This window comes from Aulonocara stuartgranti (genome assembly GCF_965226115.1).
Source record: "Aulonocara stuartgranti genome assembly, chromosome: 19".
NCBI lineage: Eukaryota > Metazoa > Chordata > Actinopteri > Cichliformes > Cichlidae > Aulonocara > Aulonocara stuartgranti.
In genome coordinates this window covers 10,992,940-11,008,885 of record NC_138955.1, presented here as the reverse complement: position 1 = coordinate 11,008,885, position 15,946 = coordinate 10,992,940, and the positions used below count along the sequence as shown (strand labels likewise).

Below are 15,946 nucleotides of genomic sequence, written 5' to 3'. Positions count from 1 at the left end.
TCCATGATGCAAACTGCTGAAGACATGACTTGCTCTCTCTCTTATTAAAACCAAGATGGGATCTGTATGTGTGCATTTGTAAACTGGGCTATCTATTGTAGGGTATGTTCTCTCTCATGGAATTCAGTAAAGCTCACTGGTTTTGTCTGTGTGTGTATTTGTGTCATGACTTTCTAGTGGACTTTGGGGTTTCAGCCCAGTTGGACAGAACAGTAGGAAGGAGAAACACATTTATTGGGACACCATATTGGATGGCGCCAGAGGTTATTGCCTGTGACGAGAACCCTGAGGCCACATATGACTTCAAGGTGATTTTTCAATCACCTTTCCTCTAAAGATTCGTAAACCCACTAAGGATTTCGATGACTTGTGCTATTTGTGTTTCTTTTGCAGAGTGATTTATGGTCACTGGGAATCACCGCAATAGAGATGGCTGAGGGAGCACCACGTACGTACCCAAAGAATAACCTATGTCTCTGTTACACATCATTTCTTAGTGCTTCCACAGTAGATCACTGTAATCAGGAGTCAGATCATTATTCAGTCCAGGATACTCCAACCCATTTTAAGTCATAATTTTAACGAAGGCAAAGGAGTGGATATAAAATCATGTGTCACATTGTTGGGCCGCTGCCCAGAGTTTGGTCTGTTATGCGTTATTTTCCTCTTTGAGGTATTTGAACACAGTTGTCATCATTAAGGTGACAGGCCTTGTATCCACCCTTCAGTTAATTTTGGTTCAGTAAAAAATAACTTATTTTCAAGCTACAGTTTATAACTGATCACAATCTGCAGAAAGGACCTAATTTTGTTTTGATATAGTTGAGCGATTATTAGCATGCTGGCTCTGACTATATGCCATGATAATGTTTAATACAAATACCTAAAAGCATTCGCATCTCTCTTATTTTGAACCTTTAGCACTCTGTGACATGCATCCAATGAGAGCCCTCTTCCTCATTCCACGCAACCCTGCCCCCAGACTCAAGTCAAAGAAGTGGTGAGTGTGTATCACATAATTGCAGTTCGTGTTTGCAGATACTTCAGAGCAGCAGTGCCAGTAGCAGAGAAACAGCGAAAGGTTTTTTTTTTTTTCATTTTTGCTGAGACGTGTGTGTACGTGTGTTCAGGTCAAAGAAGTTCCAGTCATTCATAGAGAGCTGTCTAGTAAAGAGCCACAGCCAGAGACCCAGCACAGAGCAGCTCCTCAAACACCCATTCATCAAGGACCTGCCCAATGAGAGGCAAATTCGCATCCAGCTGAAGGATCACATCGACCGCACCAAGAAGAAGAGAGGAGAGAGGGGTGAGCGACAAACTGTGTTGTAGATGTGTGCATGTTTGGATTCTGCATGCAGACAACAAAGTGAAAGTTATGCTTACACTAATTGGAGTGACATACTAGGATATTAAAATGTTTTCTCTGAATTATGCCCCACTGTGACTCATCCCTCCAAGCTGTAGTTTCTATTCATTTGGACACACCTGTGCTTTCTAGTATTTTCAAAGTGTAATTCTTGGCACATGCTCCAAATATATTTTGGCACAAGTAGTTAAGATCAATAAAGATTTGGTTATCTTGCTTTATTTTTAATTGAGCGTAGCATTACTTCAGGCGTAACTAAACGTCAGACTTAACCTGCCATCTTGGTTCCTTAGCTGATGACAACATGTCAGTGCCAGCACACATACGCTGATAGGTTAGCTGATACATCCTATCATCCTATTGGCAAATCTTTTAAATAACACACTATTTAACTTGTTTTAGCCTGGATACAGTCATGTTTGCCACTACAAGCTGCTTTTCAGCCTGGCCTCCCTCTGATTCTACATTTTAATAAATGCAGTGAACCACATGTTGGTTGAAACTGACAGCCCTGCTTAAGCGAGTCTCACTACTGGTTTCCATATATGTGGGAAGGGTGGGGTGGCTTCACGTTATTAGTATCAAAAATAAACTACTAGAGATGGAAATAGCAATCTTTCTTTGACCAAAGTTGTTGTAAGTGAAATGTGAAGCAGCAGTATAGTGCGTTCACATGGACTTATTACATGTCTATTATGCCTAGTAAGTAAAAAGAAATCAGGCTCATTTGACTGCAGCACAATGAACACCGCCACTAATATAGACCAGTAACAGCAAGATTTAAGCATATTAAATCTTTCCAGCTGAAAAACAGCAAGCACACAGATTTAGTGTATGACTGAGATACTTTCTCAGAGATACGCAGTCACATTATGAATAATGTTTCACTTTAAGGATGAGCTGTTAAACACTTTCAGACAAATGCACAAATTCTCACTTATGCCGTTGATTTCATGGTTTTCAACAAGGCAGAAAATAAAAGTGACAGACTTCCATTAAACTCCATTATGACACAAACACACACTGGCGAGTGTCGGAGTGATAGACTGGCACTCGCATAAAGTACTGCACCAGAAAGAACGACATTAACCGCTTCAGGAAACAACACACTGCAGAGCGGACGTCGGGATGATGTATCGAAATATCTTGCCATTGTAGAGGCTGTGACTTCTCCAGCTGTCACTTTGTCACATTCAGAGGACCAGTCCATGTGCATGCGTCTGAGGAAGAGCTGGGCCTTTTATATGACTGCTGTTTTTTAAGGCCCTTTTTGACTGAAGGAGCTCTGAGCTAATGTTCTCCACCCCACCGCACACAGTAAAATGACAATTTATACTCTTATTCAGTGGCTAAGAGAATGTGCCTTGAAGTGACGATGATCTGGGAATGGCAAAAACGTGAGCAATTTGTTACGAACAGAGGTAGTTAAAGTGAAAAATTCAGAACGTGAAGTGCCTTTGCTCTGTGCTGCTTATTACCTTACTAAGGTTTTATTGTTTTTACTCTTTGCTGCTTCTTTTTTATTCATTCTTACTTGCCTCACTCTATCTCCCTGCCTACCAGATGAAACAGAATATGAGTATAGTGGCAGTGAAGAGGAGGATGAAGACAGAGACAGTTGTGACCCGAGGTCAGTGTTTTTACAAATGCGCAGATATGAACATTAACATGTTCTGCCCAACTTCACCCAACATAGACTTGGTCTTTTTCACTGTCCACCTTTCCAGCTCCATCATCAACATCCCCGGGGAGTCAACCCTGAGGCGAGACTTCCTGCGCCTACAGCTCGCCAATAAGGAGCGTTCAGAGGCCCAACGGCGGCAACAGCTGGAGCAACAGCAGAATGAGGAGCACAAGCGCTTACTGTTGGCTGAGAGACAGAAACGCATCGAAGAGCAAAAGGAGCAGAGGAGGCGACTGGAAGAAGTAAGAGAGAATGAAGTGAAGGCAAGGCTTTGAAAGTATACTGTAGCTTTTCAAACAACAAAAGCTACAAAGATACACATGCATAAAAATTTTAAACTACAAAATATAGTAGGTCATAAACCAACAAAAAAAGAAGGAGAAGAAGAAAAAAAACGATCCAAAATTCATTGGAAAGTCTAAGGAATGTCAGCTTTTAATTGTTCTTGTTTTGCAGCATCTGTTAATCAGACACTGTTAGTCAGTGTCCAGTTTAATTACAAACAGAATGCAAAAACTTGTTTGGATATTTGCATATAAATGGTAATAATCAATGCTTATCAATACCCATCACCATCACTAAAGTTTTCCAAAACAGGATTTCAAAGGGACTGAAAATGATTGAAGGCCAGTCTCTTCGTAATATTTAATGGCTTCTGTTTCAATGGATGCTTCTCTTGTTTCATGGCTCCTCCACTAGCTGGATGAAAGAACAATGATGTGTTAAGTCCAAGCCTAGCTGTCTGACAGCTATACTTACAAATTGTGAACAATTATCAACTTTTGTGGGAGTTACCCATCTGGGAACGACCTCTATCAACAGTGCTTTTGCTATGACATCTTTGTTTCATGTTGCGAAGGCCTCCACCCAGATATAACGTCTCAGCCATAATAAGACAATATTTCTTACCAACACTGGGAGCGAGCTTTATGAAATCAGTCGTGACAGGTTTAAATAGTGTGGCTTTGGGTGTGCCACTTGGAGCGGTTTTATGAATGTATTGCTGGGGCATGCGTGCAAATATTGAAATTTTGAAGATATGCTACAAACTGAATGAGTACACAAAAATGGCAAAAATGCTATTCATTAAATCAAACGTGAATATAGAACTACTTGGAAGTGGTGCAAATAGAGTAGTTGGTTTAATTACAACCTTTGGGCCCCACCTCAGCTGAATTACATTTATCTACAGAAAATATGTAAGCATGTTACCATCAATAACCTAGTTTACTTATTAGCAATACATCTGACAAATTCAGGTATTTTTTTCTAAATTAACAGTCACCACAAATTAACATCACTACTATGTAAATAATGTTTCTAATTGAACCATTTTCAATAATGTTTGTGTCCTCTGTCAAATAGTTTATTATCTATAGGAAAGAATATTTGGTTCCACATATTTAAATTTGCAAAACACAATTTTGGTAGAGAAAGAATGACATTTATACACACACTTACACAGACACAGTCAGAGCTTGTTCCCCAATGTCCCTTTCTTAGTTCCAGAGAGCAGGCTTACAGAAGGAAATCCTTAGCCCATAATCTGTGTGCTCTCTGTGGGTTTCCCCAAGGATTTGCCTTCCAATGCACCTCTAAGCACCATGACTAGACTTAACTTACATGAACCCACCACTTCAATGGTGTCTGTGTCTTTGTACGCGTGACCAAATACACACATTAGTTAGAATTTGAGCCCGCATATGTTTGTATACTCATTTCCTGTGTTATTATCCTAGAAGTTGTAACACGTACCCAAAAAAAGTGTGCCAAACAAACATGATTTCCTGATTTGTGTTCACTGTGATGATCCTTAATCTTTGTGCGTCCCTGCTTTCCTGACAACAGCAACAGCAGCGTGAGCGTGAGCTGAGGAAACAGCAAGAGAGGGAACAGAGAAGACGTTATGAGGAAATGGAGCAGCTCCGTAGAGAAGAGGAGAGGAGGCATGCAGAAAGAGAACAGGTCCATACTTGTACTGCAAAACATGTATTTGTCGTGCGACAATGTAATGCAACAGATATGTGAACCACGATGTTGGGAGTTAGCCTAGAATTCCTCAAACTAATTACACATTGGTATAATACAGTTACATAATAGGAAAGGACATTTCTTTCTTTATTTGTACATTTGTAATGCTGTTTTAAATTAATCTTTATTTTTAATCTGGCTTCATCACTTGCTAATATAAAATTATATAATTATATATAGAAGCTCAATGTTTGAGTCATGAATCAAAATTAAAAGTGCAGAACTAAAAGCACTGTTACATTACACAGAGGTTGCTTAAAGCCTTGGTGGAAACTCATCCCCGGAGTTTCTTTCTCTAAATCCACAGCTTGTCCCTCAGTGTTTTGTTTTTCTTCAGTATTTGTTATGTCAAAATTAATATTTATTTTTTTCTAGCTTCATCAGCCGCATGCCATTGTTTTGATAAAAAACCTCAAAAAGTAAAAGTATAGAACATAAAAGCACTAAAAGTTGTTACATTGGATAGAGGTGCCAAAAACCTTCGTGGAAACTCTAAATCCACGGCTTGTTTGTGTGGCAAAAATATAAATATTACATAACAAAATTGTAGAGCCCCTCCCATGAGATATTACTTTGCACCTTTTTTTAGAATGCAAAGAAAGCTGTTGCGGCATTTTCAGCATAGAAATTTTTGCAGCGTTATGGGGATGGACAATTTTAGAGTTTTTTATAGATGCATGCAGTTTGATTGTTCTGTATCTTTCCTCTTACTTGTCTCTTTCTCTCTTTTAACATCTTTTTCTCTTGTCCTCTCTGTGAACCTGAACTGCAGTTCAGCCTTGTATTTTTTGTCTATCCTACTCAATGTTTATCGCTCTGCTGCTCTCCCGCCACGCTTCTCAAGTCTTTTGAAAAGATAACTTCAATCTCTTTTTTTTCTCATTTTCCCTTTGTAACACATTAAAATTGTTTGAGGATATAATATCTTTTATTATTATCTTTTCTCCTCATTGAAAAGAACCACAGGAGATTATATTCTCTATTCTATTCTGTTCCCCCCTTTCTGTCTTTAGCTTTCTTCTCTGCCTGTATATAAATGTTCAGATCTCCAGATTTTTCTCTCAATCTATTTCTATCTCCTTGTGCCGTCGTGCTGCTCAGGAGTATATCCGTAGACAGCTGGAAGAGGAACAGAGGCAGTTAGAGATTCTCCAGCAGCAGCTACTGCAGGAACAGGCATTACTGCTGGTAACCACAGCCCTCCCACGTGCTACAACTGCTCCCCAACTGTGCTGTGTGATCCCTGTCCCCACTGCATGCACCTGAATGGAATATATATTCTTTGGCCTATTAGCTACGGATTTGAGCAAAAACATTTTCCTCTGAAATTGATTCGGATCACTGAACGCATGTGCAGTATCATTTAGTTGGCTGGATCTCAAAGGATTTTACAGAAAAAAAGACTTCTGTTTTGACTGCCCTGTTATGTCATGCAAAGAAAATGTAGGACACTGTTGTTTTCCTCAGTGCCCTGCTCTTTTTTTAAGAGTATTTCCTTTTAGTATTTGTATACTGCATCACTCATGCACTTTAGAGCTAAAAATTGAAGACTGACAAGTTTGAAAGGAAACCTTTTGAGATCCAAAGGCCACAAAAATGACCCTAGTGCCAAAATCCAGTGCTGTGCTATGTCATTATTCTTGTGCCCATCGCTCCAATACTTACATTCCTCTTCCCTGTTTTTCCTGCAGATTTTGTTTGGTTTTTTGCCAGAGCTATATGTAGAAAGTCTGTTTGTGTTCCATATTGGGTTAATCCAATGGTCAGTTTGTATGTTTGTCAGGTCTGTTATGTGAATGCATGACTCAAATCTGACACTATGTGGAAGACTGTGTCACACAAAAAGTATTTTCAAATACAATCAAAAGGGAAATATTGTGTATGGACTTTCCTCCCATTTATTCAAGCCATTCTGAACCCTTAAATTCTGCACATGTAGGGAGGGATAATGATCATTAGAATACGCATCCACTGTTTTTCTACCTGACTTTATAAATGCACTGAAAGTTCCGTAATACCTATTGACCTAAATTTTGTGTCGATATCTACTGGTACCTCATCTGCCTCAGCCGTTTTCCCTTGTGCTAATTTGTCTTTGTGTCTTTGCTCCCATATAAAATAGTTTCCTCTTTTTTGTTTCTCATCTCTTTCCTTCTTGCCATTCACCCTCTACCTTTCTTTCTTCAGGAGTACAAGCGCAAGCAGATTGAGGAGCAGCGGCAGGCAGAGCGGCTACAGAGGCAGCTCCAGCAGGAGAGAGCCTACCTGGTGTCTTTACAGCAGCAGCAGCAACAACAGCAGCAGCAGCAGCAGGAGGGAAGACAAGCAGAGAAGAAACCGCTTTACCACTATAAGGATGTCGTTAATCCTAACGACAAGCCTGCCTGGGCTAAAGAGGTAATATACATGGCATGCAAAGCTATGCATGGTCTTTTGAACTTGCTTGTCTTCCATGAAGAAAGGTTCTGAGCACCAGGTCTGTGTACTAAATGTTTTTATGCTGATGTCAATAATGTATTTAAAGTGAACCTCAACCAGTTGCCTTCTTGCATTGTGGTTATCTTATTTAGCAGGTTGTACTAGAAGCAGGAACTTTGTGAGGAGAGTAGTGGAGAAACTTTGCTTTTTGAATCGAAACACCCTTTTAAAATGAATTCTGTTTCTTTAATAATTACGCTGTGAAGTGTGCTTTGTGTGTGTCTGTGTTGCTTAATGTCCTCTGACTGTGACCCCTAGGTCCCGAAGCAGCAGCAGCATGCTCATGGTAACCCACCTCGTTCCCGCCTTCGACATCATCAGTCATTCAACCAGCCTCAAACTTCTAGCTCTCACGGCCAATCTAGACCTCAGGCGCCTAAGCGTACTCTGTCTCATTCTCCCCAGCTTCTCTCCAGCCAGCTTCCCCATATATGTATTTCAGTAGACCCTGGTGAACCCCTAGATCCAGAGTTGAAGCTGGAGATAAGCCAGCAGGTCAAAGAACTTAGAGCTCAGAAACACAATCGAAGGGGGCGTAGCCCAGGGTATGTCCTAGAGCACAGTAAGTCTGTTGACCAAGGGCTCAATAAAGGTCCTGTCAAGAGCCCCAAACAAGGCTCGTGTTATCTACCAGAGCCTAGCAGTCAAAATGGGAAGCATAGAGATAGATGTCTATCTGTCACAAGTCAGCCAACCATTAAGGAGCTAATGTCTCAAGAGTCACAGCTTAAGGCTCGACCTCATCCGATATCTCCAGGACAGACCCAGAATCCCACGCCTTCCAAACCCGTGTCCTTAATGGTTAGTGCCCATCGACGTGGCAGGTCACACTCACCCTGCAATAGAATAGATGTAGACATAGAGCTTTATAATCCGGGAGGATGGCACAAATCGTTGAGGCAAAGCGTGAGCCATGACAGCCTTACAATGCACTTGGACTCAAAGGCAGTTGACCAAACTGACCTACTCTCTCAGTCCTTCCCTGCAAATGCTCTCTGTTCTGCCCTATCTAAACACAGGAACTCCTACTCACCTGCTCCCAGCAGTAGCAATCTTCTCCAAGTCCCTGATAACAATCACTTACTTTCCCCTCTTTCCGATAGGGGCATGACCTCTGAGACATGGAGGGAACATGCAATTAGAGGTAGTTCCTCTATGTGTGATCTTAGTGCTTCTGCCCCTGCAGGGTTACTAAAAAGAAGCATGAATAATATTATTTCAATGAGTTCAAACTCTCCATCCCCTTGGTTGTGCCTTTCTCCTCGCAGCTCTTCTCAAATTTTCCGCACACAGTCCTCCACATCCTTAGTGTCGCCGTCCACATCCCCAGTATCGCCATCCAGCAGTTTCTTCTCTCCTCCATTCTCCCCTGAGAGCCCTGGGTTCAACACAGAATCTCCTTATTACCCCACCTTAGTCTTGCCTAACCAAACGTCATTTCCTAACAGTTCACCTCACTGCTCCCCACAAGGCTCTCCCTTTGGATCCCAATCCCAGATCGCCAGGTCTGTTGGAGCAACAGAGTGCTAGACTCTGCTCCAGCACATGTATATAAGACCACACACACACACACACGCACACACACGCACGCGCACTTGTACTTCTATATTTGTGATTACATAAATGCTCCACTCTACTCATTTTAACTACTGGAGCATATCAAGTTTTTGTATTACTTCTATGGCTCAGATATGACCTTGATAAATTTCTAAAACACTGCTTGACATAACAGTCAAAAGTACCAAATTTCCCACAAAGACAGAGGTACAATTGGATACATGCAGAATGTTCATACTCAAGCATACAGACAGTAAAAGGTACATTTCCACTTTTGTCCCTATAAAGCTTATATATATATTCTTCTTACTGTTAGTAACACATTTAATTATTCATTTTATATAGCTCGTATTATTTATGGGCTTAAGATCAAGGGGAGAGGTGCCTGTGTTCAGTTATAGTTTAATACCACTTTGTAGATACAGTAGCCTAGTTAGCTAGACCACTCATTCCCCCCTGCCTGCCCCCTCAATGCCCCTGCCACCCAGTTTCCCAGAGGGCACCGTGATGAGCCTACTTCTAGATATCTTGGATTTGATGGCATCAGGGAAAACCCACCCATCTCATCTTCCAGTTAGGTCAGTCAACCAGTAAATCATATCCTAGCCTGGTGATGGGTGCTGGCCAAGTGGTGGTGGGATCCTTTTAATAAACCCGAGATGCCTTTCTGGCGACCTATTCTTCTTCCTCATCTCATACAGTATTTTTTTCTGTATGTAGATGCAACATTGCCAACAGCTAACCTCCAATATTCTCTTCTCTCTGTAATAGAAAGAGTTTTTGGGTGGTAAACTTATGACAAACACAAAAAAATGAAATATGCACTACCCAAAAGGTTTTTCTTCATCTTTTTCTAATCTCTCTTTTCTTGTTGTTTAGTCAATATACTAACCTTGATTACACTCCACAGATCAAACTTCGATCTCAGCAGTACTTCGCCTAAACCACTGAATGTTTTTCTTTCAGTTATTTGCAGACTGTTTGTCTAAATCTGATTCCATCATCCGTAGTTGCATTTCATTCAAGGAACTAACAAAAGCTGTTTGATGCTGTAGATGTCAAAGTTGCAACGTTGTAGTTGACCTTGTAGCAGGCACCTAACAGATTTGAGGAATGGCTCGGTATCGCATAGTTGTTTTGAACCAGGTCATAATCTGAAATAATCCTGCTAGATTATGTGAGCTCCTGTGGATTTAGAGAAAGCTTTTAAAGAGAAAGGCACTCTTGTTTACCTTGGGGCTGTTGAAACTAGAACCCGCTGAGCCATCACTCAACCCTGAAACTACAGATGGGTAGAGTGTTTAGAGTGGAAAAGTGTGATTTTGGCAGCTGGGCGTATCCCTTGGAACATTCTCCTATTGCACAGCAGATAATCTGATAATCAGATTACACTGGCAAGAGGAGCTTCCTGCCCCTTTCACACACAGATGTATTTACTTTGACACACGTGAGCACAGTTCAGTGGAAACGGACTGGAATTACACAAACACTTCAACATTGCGTTGTGCTTACGTGGTTCTTTTATTCTGTTTTGAATGTGGCATCTGATAAAGCAGATTAGAAGCTATACTTAAACTTTCACTACAGCCATCAGACACTCTTACTCCTCAACATGGAGAAACGACACCACAAACAACTTAATTGAGACATAAATTAGTCAGACGCCCAATCTGTTTGTGAATAAAAAACCTATTCTTTGTGCAAAACAAAATCTTTGTGTTATTGTTGGCCTGCTGGTTTACCCTGATAAGGGCTTCTGTGGAAGTCTGGCATGGCTCACCTGTGTTATTATTGCATAGAAGAGACGGTTAAGACTGGTTTTAACTCGAAAAACAAGACTTCACTTAGTCACGCAGAGTCCTATCATGTCATTAAAACAATGTGCAATATAAAGAGAGGCTCTCGTAAATTTCTTATGTAATATCCATCAATCCATCAGTCGCACACTTCTACATTGCGGTTGTTGTCACCGCAGAGAAGAGTGATGTTTAAGATTGTCTAGTGGCTTGTAGAGGTGCATGGGTGTGTGGGTGGTGCCCATTGTGGATCATACATGGTGACTGGCTGTGTTGTGTGCTTCACTGTGAGTAACAGTCGTATGTGACCTGCCTCAGGTGGAGGAGCGATCTAAGCTGAACAGGCAGAGCTCTCCAGCACTGCAGCACAAAGTGTCCAACCGCATCTCCGACCCCTCCCTCCCACCCCGCTCCGAGTCCTTCAGCAGTGGGGGCATGCAGCCTGCCCGCACCCCACCCATCCACCGTTCCAACGAACCACAGGTGTGTGTGTGTGCGCGCGCGCAAAAAGAGGCACTTTCACCTTTCGTGCCTTCTCTCACATATTGTTGTCCACCTCACCCTTAACCATCCTTTGTCCATTTCACTCACACTGTTAAACTCTGACTTCATCAATGTGTTTATCCCCACAGATGGCTCACCTGGTTCCTGTGAAAACCCACACTAGCTCCATGTCTGGCTCTCAGTCTCTGCAGGACCAGAAAGACTCAGCTCTCAGTGAGAGTGTGAGTGTGGGCTCCCCCAGGCCTGAGATGCCTCGTCAGAACTCAGACCCCACTTCTGACACCCCGGGACCTCCACAGCGCAATGCTGGCAGGGAGGAACGGGACCGTGACAGGGATCGAGATCGGGATCGGGACAGAACCGCTTGGCTGAGAGAGGAGGACATCCCACCCAAGGTTGAGATTCATAATCAGAAATGAAGGCTAAGAATATTTGGTATCTTTTATTAACCTGTGTTTATGCTTTTTATTTATTGTTTCAGCATTTTTTGAACTCTGTGTTTAAATATTGCATAGTGTAGTATACTTGCAATTTTATTAATAATCCTGTTTTAAATGAATGTTGGCCTCTCCAGCTGCTTGACAAAATTCATGCTATACTGTACATCATGGTGTTTTACCATTTCCCTCTTTGCCATGGATCGGTAGTGTACTTTACAAAGACGAGGATACATGTTTTGAACATTTTTCCAGGAGAAAAAGCAAAGTTTATCTTGTTTCTGTGTTTGTCCAGGTACCCCAACGGACCACTTCCATCTCCCCAGCCTTGGTCAGGAAAAACTCTCCTAATGGAGGAGTAGGTCTGGGTCCTCGGACAGGTTCTCAGCTTATAAGGGCAAGGTAAAGGGCAAAGTAGCAAACTGATTTTGAATTACTTTCTGTAACATTTCCCATGTGTTATTCCTTAGTGTGTTTAAACAGAAATAAAAACTTGTATTTATTTGTACTTTTGTATGAGGATACTGCGTATTTAAAAGGTCTGCTTTCATCCTTTTTCAGCAACCCTGACCTGCGGCGCTCTGAACTCTCTTTGGACGCTATGCTGCAAAGAACCTCTTCCAACTCATCATCTTCCTCGTCCCCTTCATCTCAGGGGGGTTCAGCTGAGAGGAGAGGTATAAAACCTCACGCTCTTAAACACATAATACAGGCTCATAAGACACATACAAAACCTAATCTGGCAAACATCAACATCAAGTGAATGCTTGTAAGTAAACCAGAAAAAAACCAATGTGTAGGCAGAGGATCACACATACTGTGTATGCGTACCTCCACATACATTGACATGGATTTCGAGTCTATCAGCAGGACATTGCAGTTCTGCACCGATCAACCTGTCTGATGTGCCCTGTTACTCTGGGCCTCTGGAGAGGTTGAAGAGAGGAAATGAGAGAGGGAGATAGAGAGAAGCGCAGAGCGAGGTGTCAAACAACAGGCCAGAGGGATATCTAAGATATGCATGGATTTCCCTCTGACAAACACATAGAAAGGTTGAAGTACCTTGATATTAGTTGGATTTATTTTTCAACTCTGTTGACAGAAAACAGTCTTAAAGATGGAATAAATACAGATGGAGAAAAATAAAAAAAATTCTAATGAACGAGTTTCGCAGTGAATTAATATCTAGATTTGAGTTAAACTGCTAATTTTCTTTTAATCGCCATTTTTTGTTTTGGTAGGTCAAAGCAAGCAGGAGGGATCCCCTCTAGGAGCCAATCAAGAAGCAAAGCTCAAGCAGGAGGAGGGACGTGAGTCAACAAGACCCAGCAGACCTGCCGTGAGTCAAACAACACAGACACACAAAGAACCTCTTTCTGTCACAGGCATCTCCTCTCTGGGAATCTTTTACAGGCCTCCTCCTCTCTTTTTCTACTATTCACTTGATCTTTCTTTCTCTTCCCATCTCTTTCTTCTTCTATTCTTCAGAGCTATAAGAAAGCCATAGATGAGGTTAGTGAATATTGCGCCCCCCCTCCCGTTTCCTTTATTCTGGTTTTCCTTTGATCTTCAGAGGCCCTTTTCTTCCCCTGGCATGATGGAGTTAGTGGGTTTCACAAGAAGATGATGTTTCCTTTTTACGCTGACATATCAGGGTGTAATGGCAATAGCAGTGCATGTGTGCTTCTACACACATACCTGAGAGAGTGTATATTTGGATGCGTGCCTGTGTGGGTTTGCATGTGTTGGGTGGGGGCGTGTGTGAATATGTGTGTACTGCAAAGCACCTGAACAGTCTTTGAATTTCTTTTCCTGTTTCTCCATTATCACGGTTACTGGTCAGGAGGAGCTGGTAAGCGCACCGTGTGTAATAATCCTCCCCCTGTCTGCATGATTTGGTCTGATCCATCTGCTTGGGTGATGGGGAGGCGAGGGAGGGGAGGAACCATGGGCCAGTTGGCATGGGGGCGATTGGTAGAGTGGAGTAATTCTGCACTCCAGTAGTTTATAAAGCTTGATTATATGTCTTTCTCTGTTCTTATGACTTGTGTTCTCAAGGGTCGTACTTGCTTGTGAGTGAATGAAAGTGCTGATTTTGATCAATCCTCATGTTGAAAGTTAGAATTTAACTGTTAAGATTTTTTTAAAGTGTACTGCCAGATCAGCACTCTTGTTCCACGGCTCTTGTGTACAGGCTCGGATTGCTATGTGACAACAATTAAGTTGGCCTTTAGTCTTGATGGTCATTATTTGTCTGAATCTTTGACCCTCTCCGTTTCCTTTGCCCGTTGTGTGTGATTTGGTCTCTCAGTCTTGAGGTTCTGAGACTGAATGAAATCACCTTTTCTCTCCTCTTTTGCCTTTGTTCACAGGACTTAAGTGCATTAGCTAAGGAACTCAGAGAACTAAGGGTAGAGGAGGGAAGCAGACCTCCAGTGAAGGTAAAATGACAACTGTAAATTCTCTAAATTCAAACATAAATAAAAAGTTGAGGATGGAAAATAGACAAAGCTAAAAGCCTGTTTATGTTGTGACGTTAATCAGGTAGAATGGTAGTGACAAATCTTCATGTAGAGATAACGGGCAAAACAAAGTTCTCGTTCGTTATTAAACAGTGCAAATTTAAATTAGACTCTGTCATGTTAGATATCTCTGACCACTGCTACAATACAATTTTAAATTGTAATTAGCCGATGGGATTCAGTCTAAAAGAAACATTGCTTTAAATATATTTTTGCTTATTTATAGTAATCTCAGGTTAATCGTAAAGCTACAAGTTGTTTGAATTGCTTAACATTTTTTTTAGGTTCCACCTAACTTAAAAGTGACTGTTATTTTGTGTTAAAAATGTTTTTATATATATTAAAAAGAACAGAATATGTGTATCTATGAGATCTAACAATTGTGTTTGCAGTGCAATTTCTTCTTCACAAAAATCCTTAATTTGTTTCTATTAAAAAAGGGGGAAAAAGATCTTGCTAGGCAAAACAACTTATAATAATAACTGACCTATAATGACTTTCTTCAGCCTTCACTGACACTGCTGACTGCACCACTCTGCCCCACTTCTCTTTACACGGCTGAGCAGAAACCATACCCCACTACCACACTTGCATCCATATCTGCTATTTTGCAGTCTATTTCATTTTTGCTGTTGTTGCCAAAATTGATGATGCATTTGTGCAATAGTGCCACCAACTGCACATTAGCAGAACAGCATGAAAGATCTGTGTTCTCTTTCCCACATTCTTCACTGATCGCACAATATAAACCAAACCGTATATATCTGGTGCAGTCTAAATGACTTCTAGAGGGAATCAGATACAACCGTAAATCTTCTCTCATCAGTGTTTCTTCTCAGTGGTTCGAAAGTAAATTTTTCTCTCTACGTCTTGTTCATTGACACAGGTGACAGACTACTCGTCTTCCAGTGAAGAATCAGAGAGCAGCGATGAAGATGGGGAGACAGATGGAACTGTTGCTGTGAGCGATATTCCCCGCATAATGTACGTTTTCGCCTTCATGTTTCCTCTCTTTTGCTTTGACATGCTAGTGTTCGTAGGTTTGGGATTAGCACAATGCCAGTAGCATAGTAGTTGGTTTAATTTTAAATGTAAATATTTAAGTCTCTGTATTTTTCTTGCAGGCCAGCAGTGCAGAGTAGTGGAGAGTCATATGGAGGGTTGACAGAAGACTCTCTGGGAGATGCCTATAACAGCTCGAAGGACAGTACTCTAGTAATGAGAGAGGTGACGAATATGCATGCACACACTCAAACATGCTTACACACTTACAAAACTGTTATTGCTGTAGAGCAATATATTCTTTTGTGCTCATCTTTCTGTTCTCCTAACTTCTCTTGATATTTATATGTCTTTATTTGTCACACAGGCAGAGGAGAGGAGGAGAGGAGGTCATAGTGAGAGCAATGGGTTTGGAAATCATGGTAACCATGGTAACCTCCCTGACCTGGTGCAACAGAGCAACTCCCCGTCAGCGACACCCACCACAGCCCTGCAGGAGCTCAGCGACATGGCTGAGGTGAGACACGGGCACAAATTGCACACTTTAACAATGATTCCTGTGTGTTTAT

At 41.5% G+C, this 15,946-nt stretch overlaps 1 protein-coding gene across 6 annotated transcripts in view; it reads left to right on the top strand.

The window, feature by feature from the left end:
• Positions 1 to 15,946, top strand: part of tnika (TRAF2 and NCK interacting kinase a) — a 55,266-nt gene that overhangs the window by 30,495 nt on the left and 8,825 nt on the right. For 3 of the 6 annotated variants that reach the window (XM_082515599.1, XM_082515598.1, XM_082515602.1), the window contains exons 7-24: positions 178 to 308; positions 394 to 448; positions 922 to 1,000; positions 1,131 to 1,306; positions 2,930 to 2,996; positions 3,094 to 3,292; positions 4,899 to 5,015; positions 6,183 to 6,269; positions 7,269 to 7,478; positions 11,231 to 11,395; positions 11,545 to 11,811; positions 12,149 to 12,255; positions 12,415 to 12,530; positions 13,095 to 13,192; positions 14,226 to 14,294; positions 15,262 to 15,359; positions 15,500 to 15,602; positions 15,745 to 15,894. In XM_082515599.1, the coding sequence (XP_082371725.1) occupies positions 178 to 308; positions 394 to 448; positions 922 to 1,000; positions 1,131 to 1,306; positions 2,930 to 2,996; positions 3,094 to 3,292; positions 4,899 to 5,015; positions 6,183 to 6,269; positions 7,269 to 7,478; positions 11,231 to 11,395; positions 11,545 to 11,811; positions 12,149 to 12,255; positions 12,415 to 12,530; positions 13,095 to 13,192; positions 14,226 to 14,294; positions 15,262 to 15,359; positions 15,500 to 15,602; positions 15,745 to 15,894 (2,294 nt within the window). Of the gene's footprint in view, positions 1 to 177; positions 309 to 393; positions 449 to 921; positions 1,001 to 1,130; positions 1,307 to 2,929; positions 2,997 to 3,093; positions 3,293 to 4,898; positions 5,016 to 6,182; positions 6,270 to 7,268; positions 7,479 to 7,817; positions 8,361 to 11,230; positions 11,396 to 11,544; positions 11,812 to 12,148; positions 12,256 to 12,414; positions 12,531 to 13,094; positions 13,193 to 14,225; positions 14,295 to 15,261; positions 15,360 to 15,499; positions 15,603 to 15,744; positions 15,895 to 15,946 lie in introns of all 6 variants that reach the window. The other 3 variants (XM_082515600.1, XM_082515601.1, XM_082515603.1) reach the window with 2 other exon arrangements.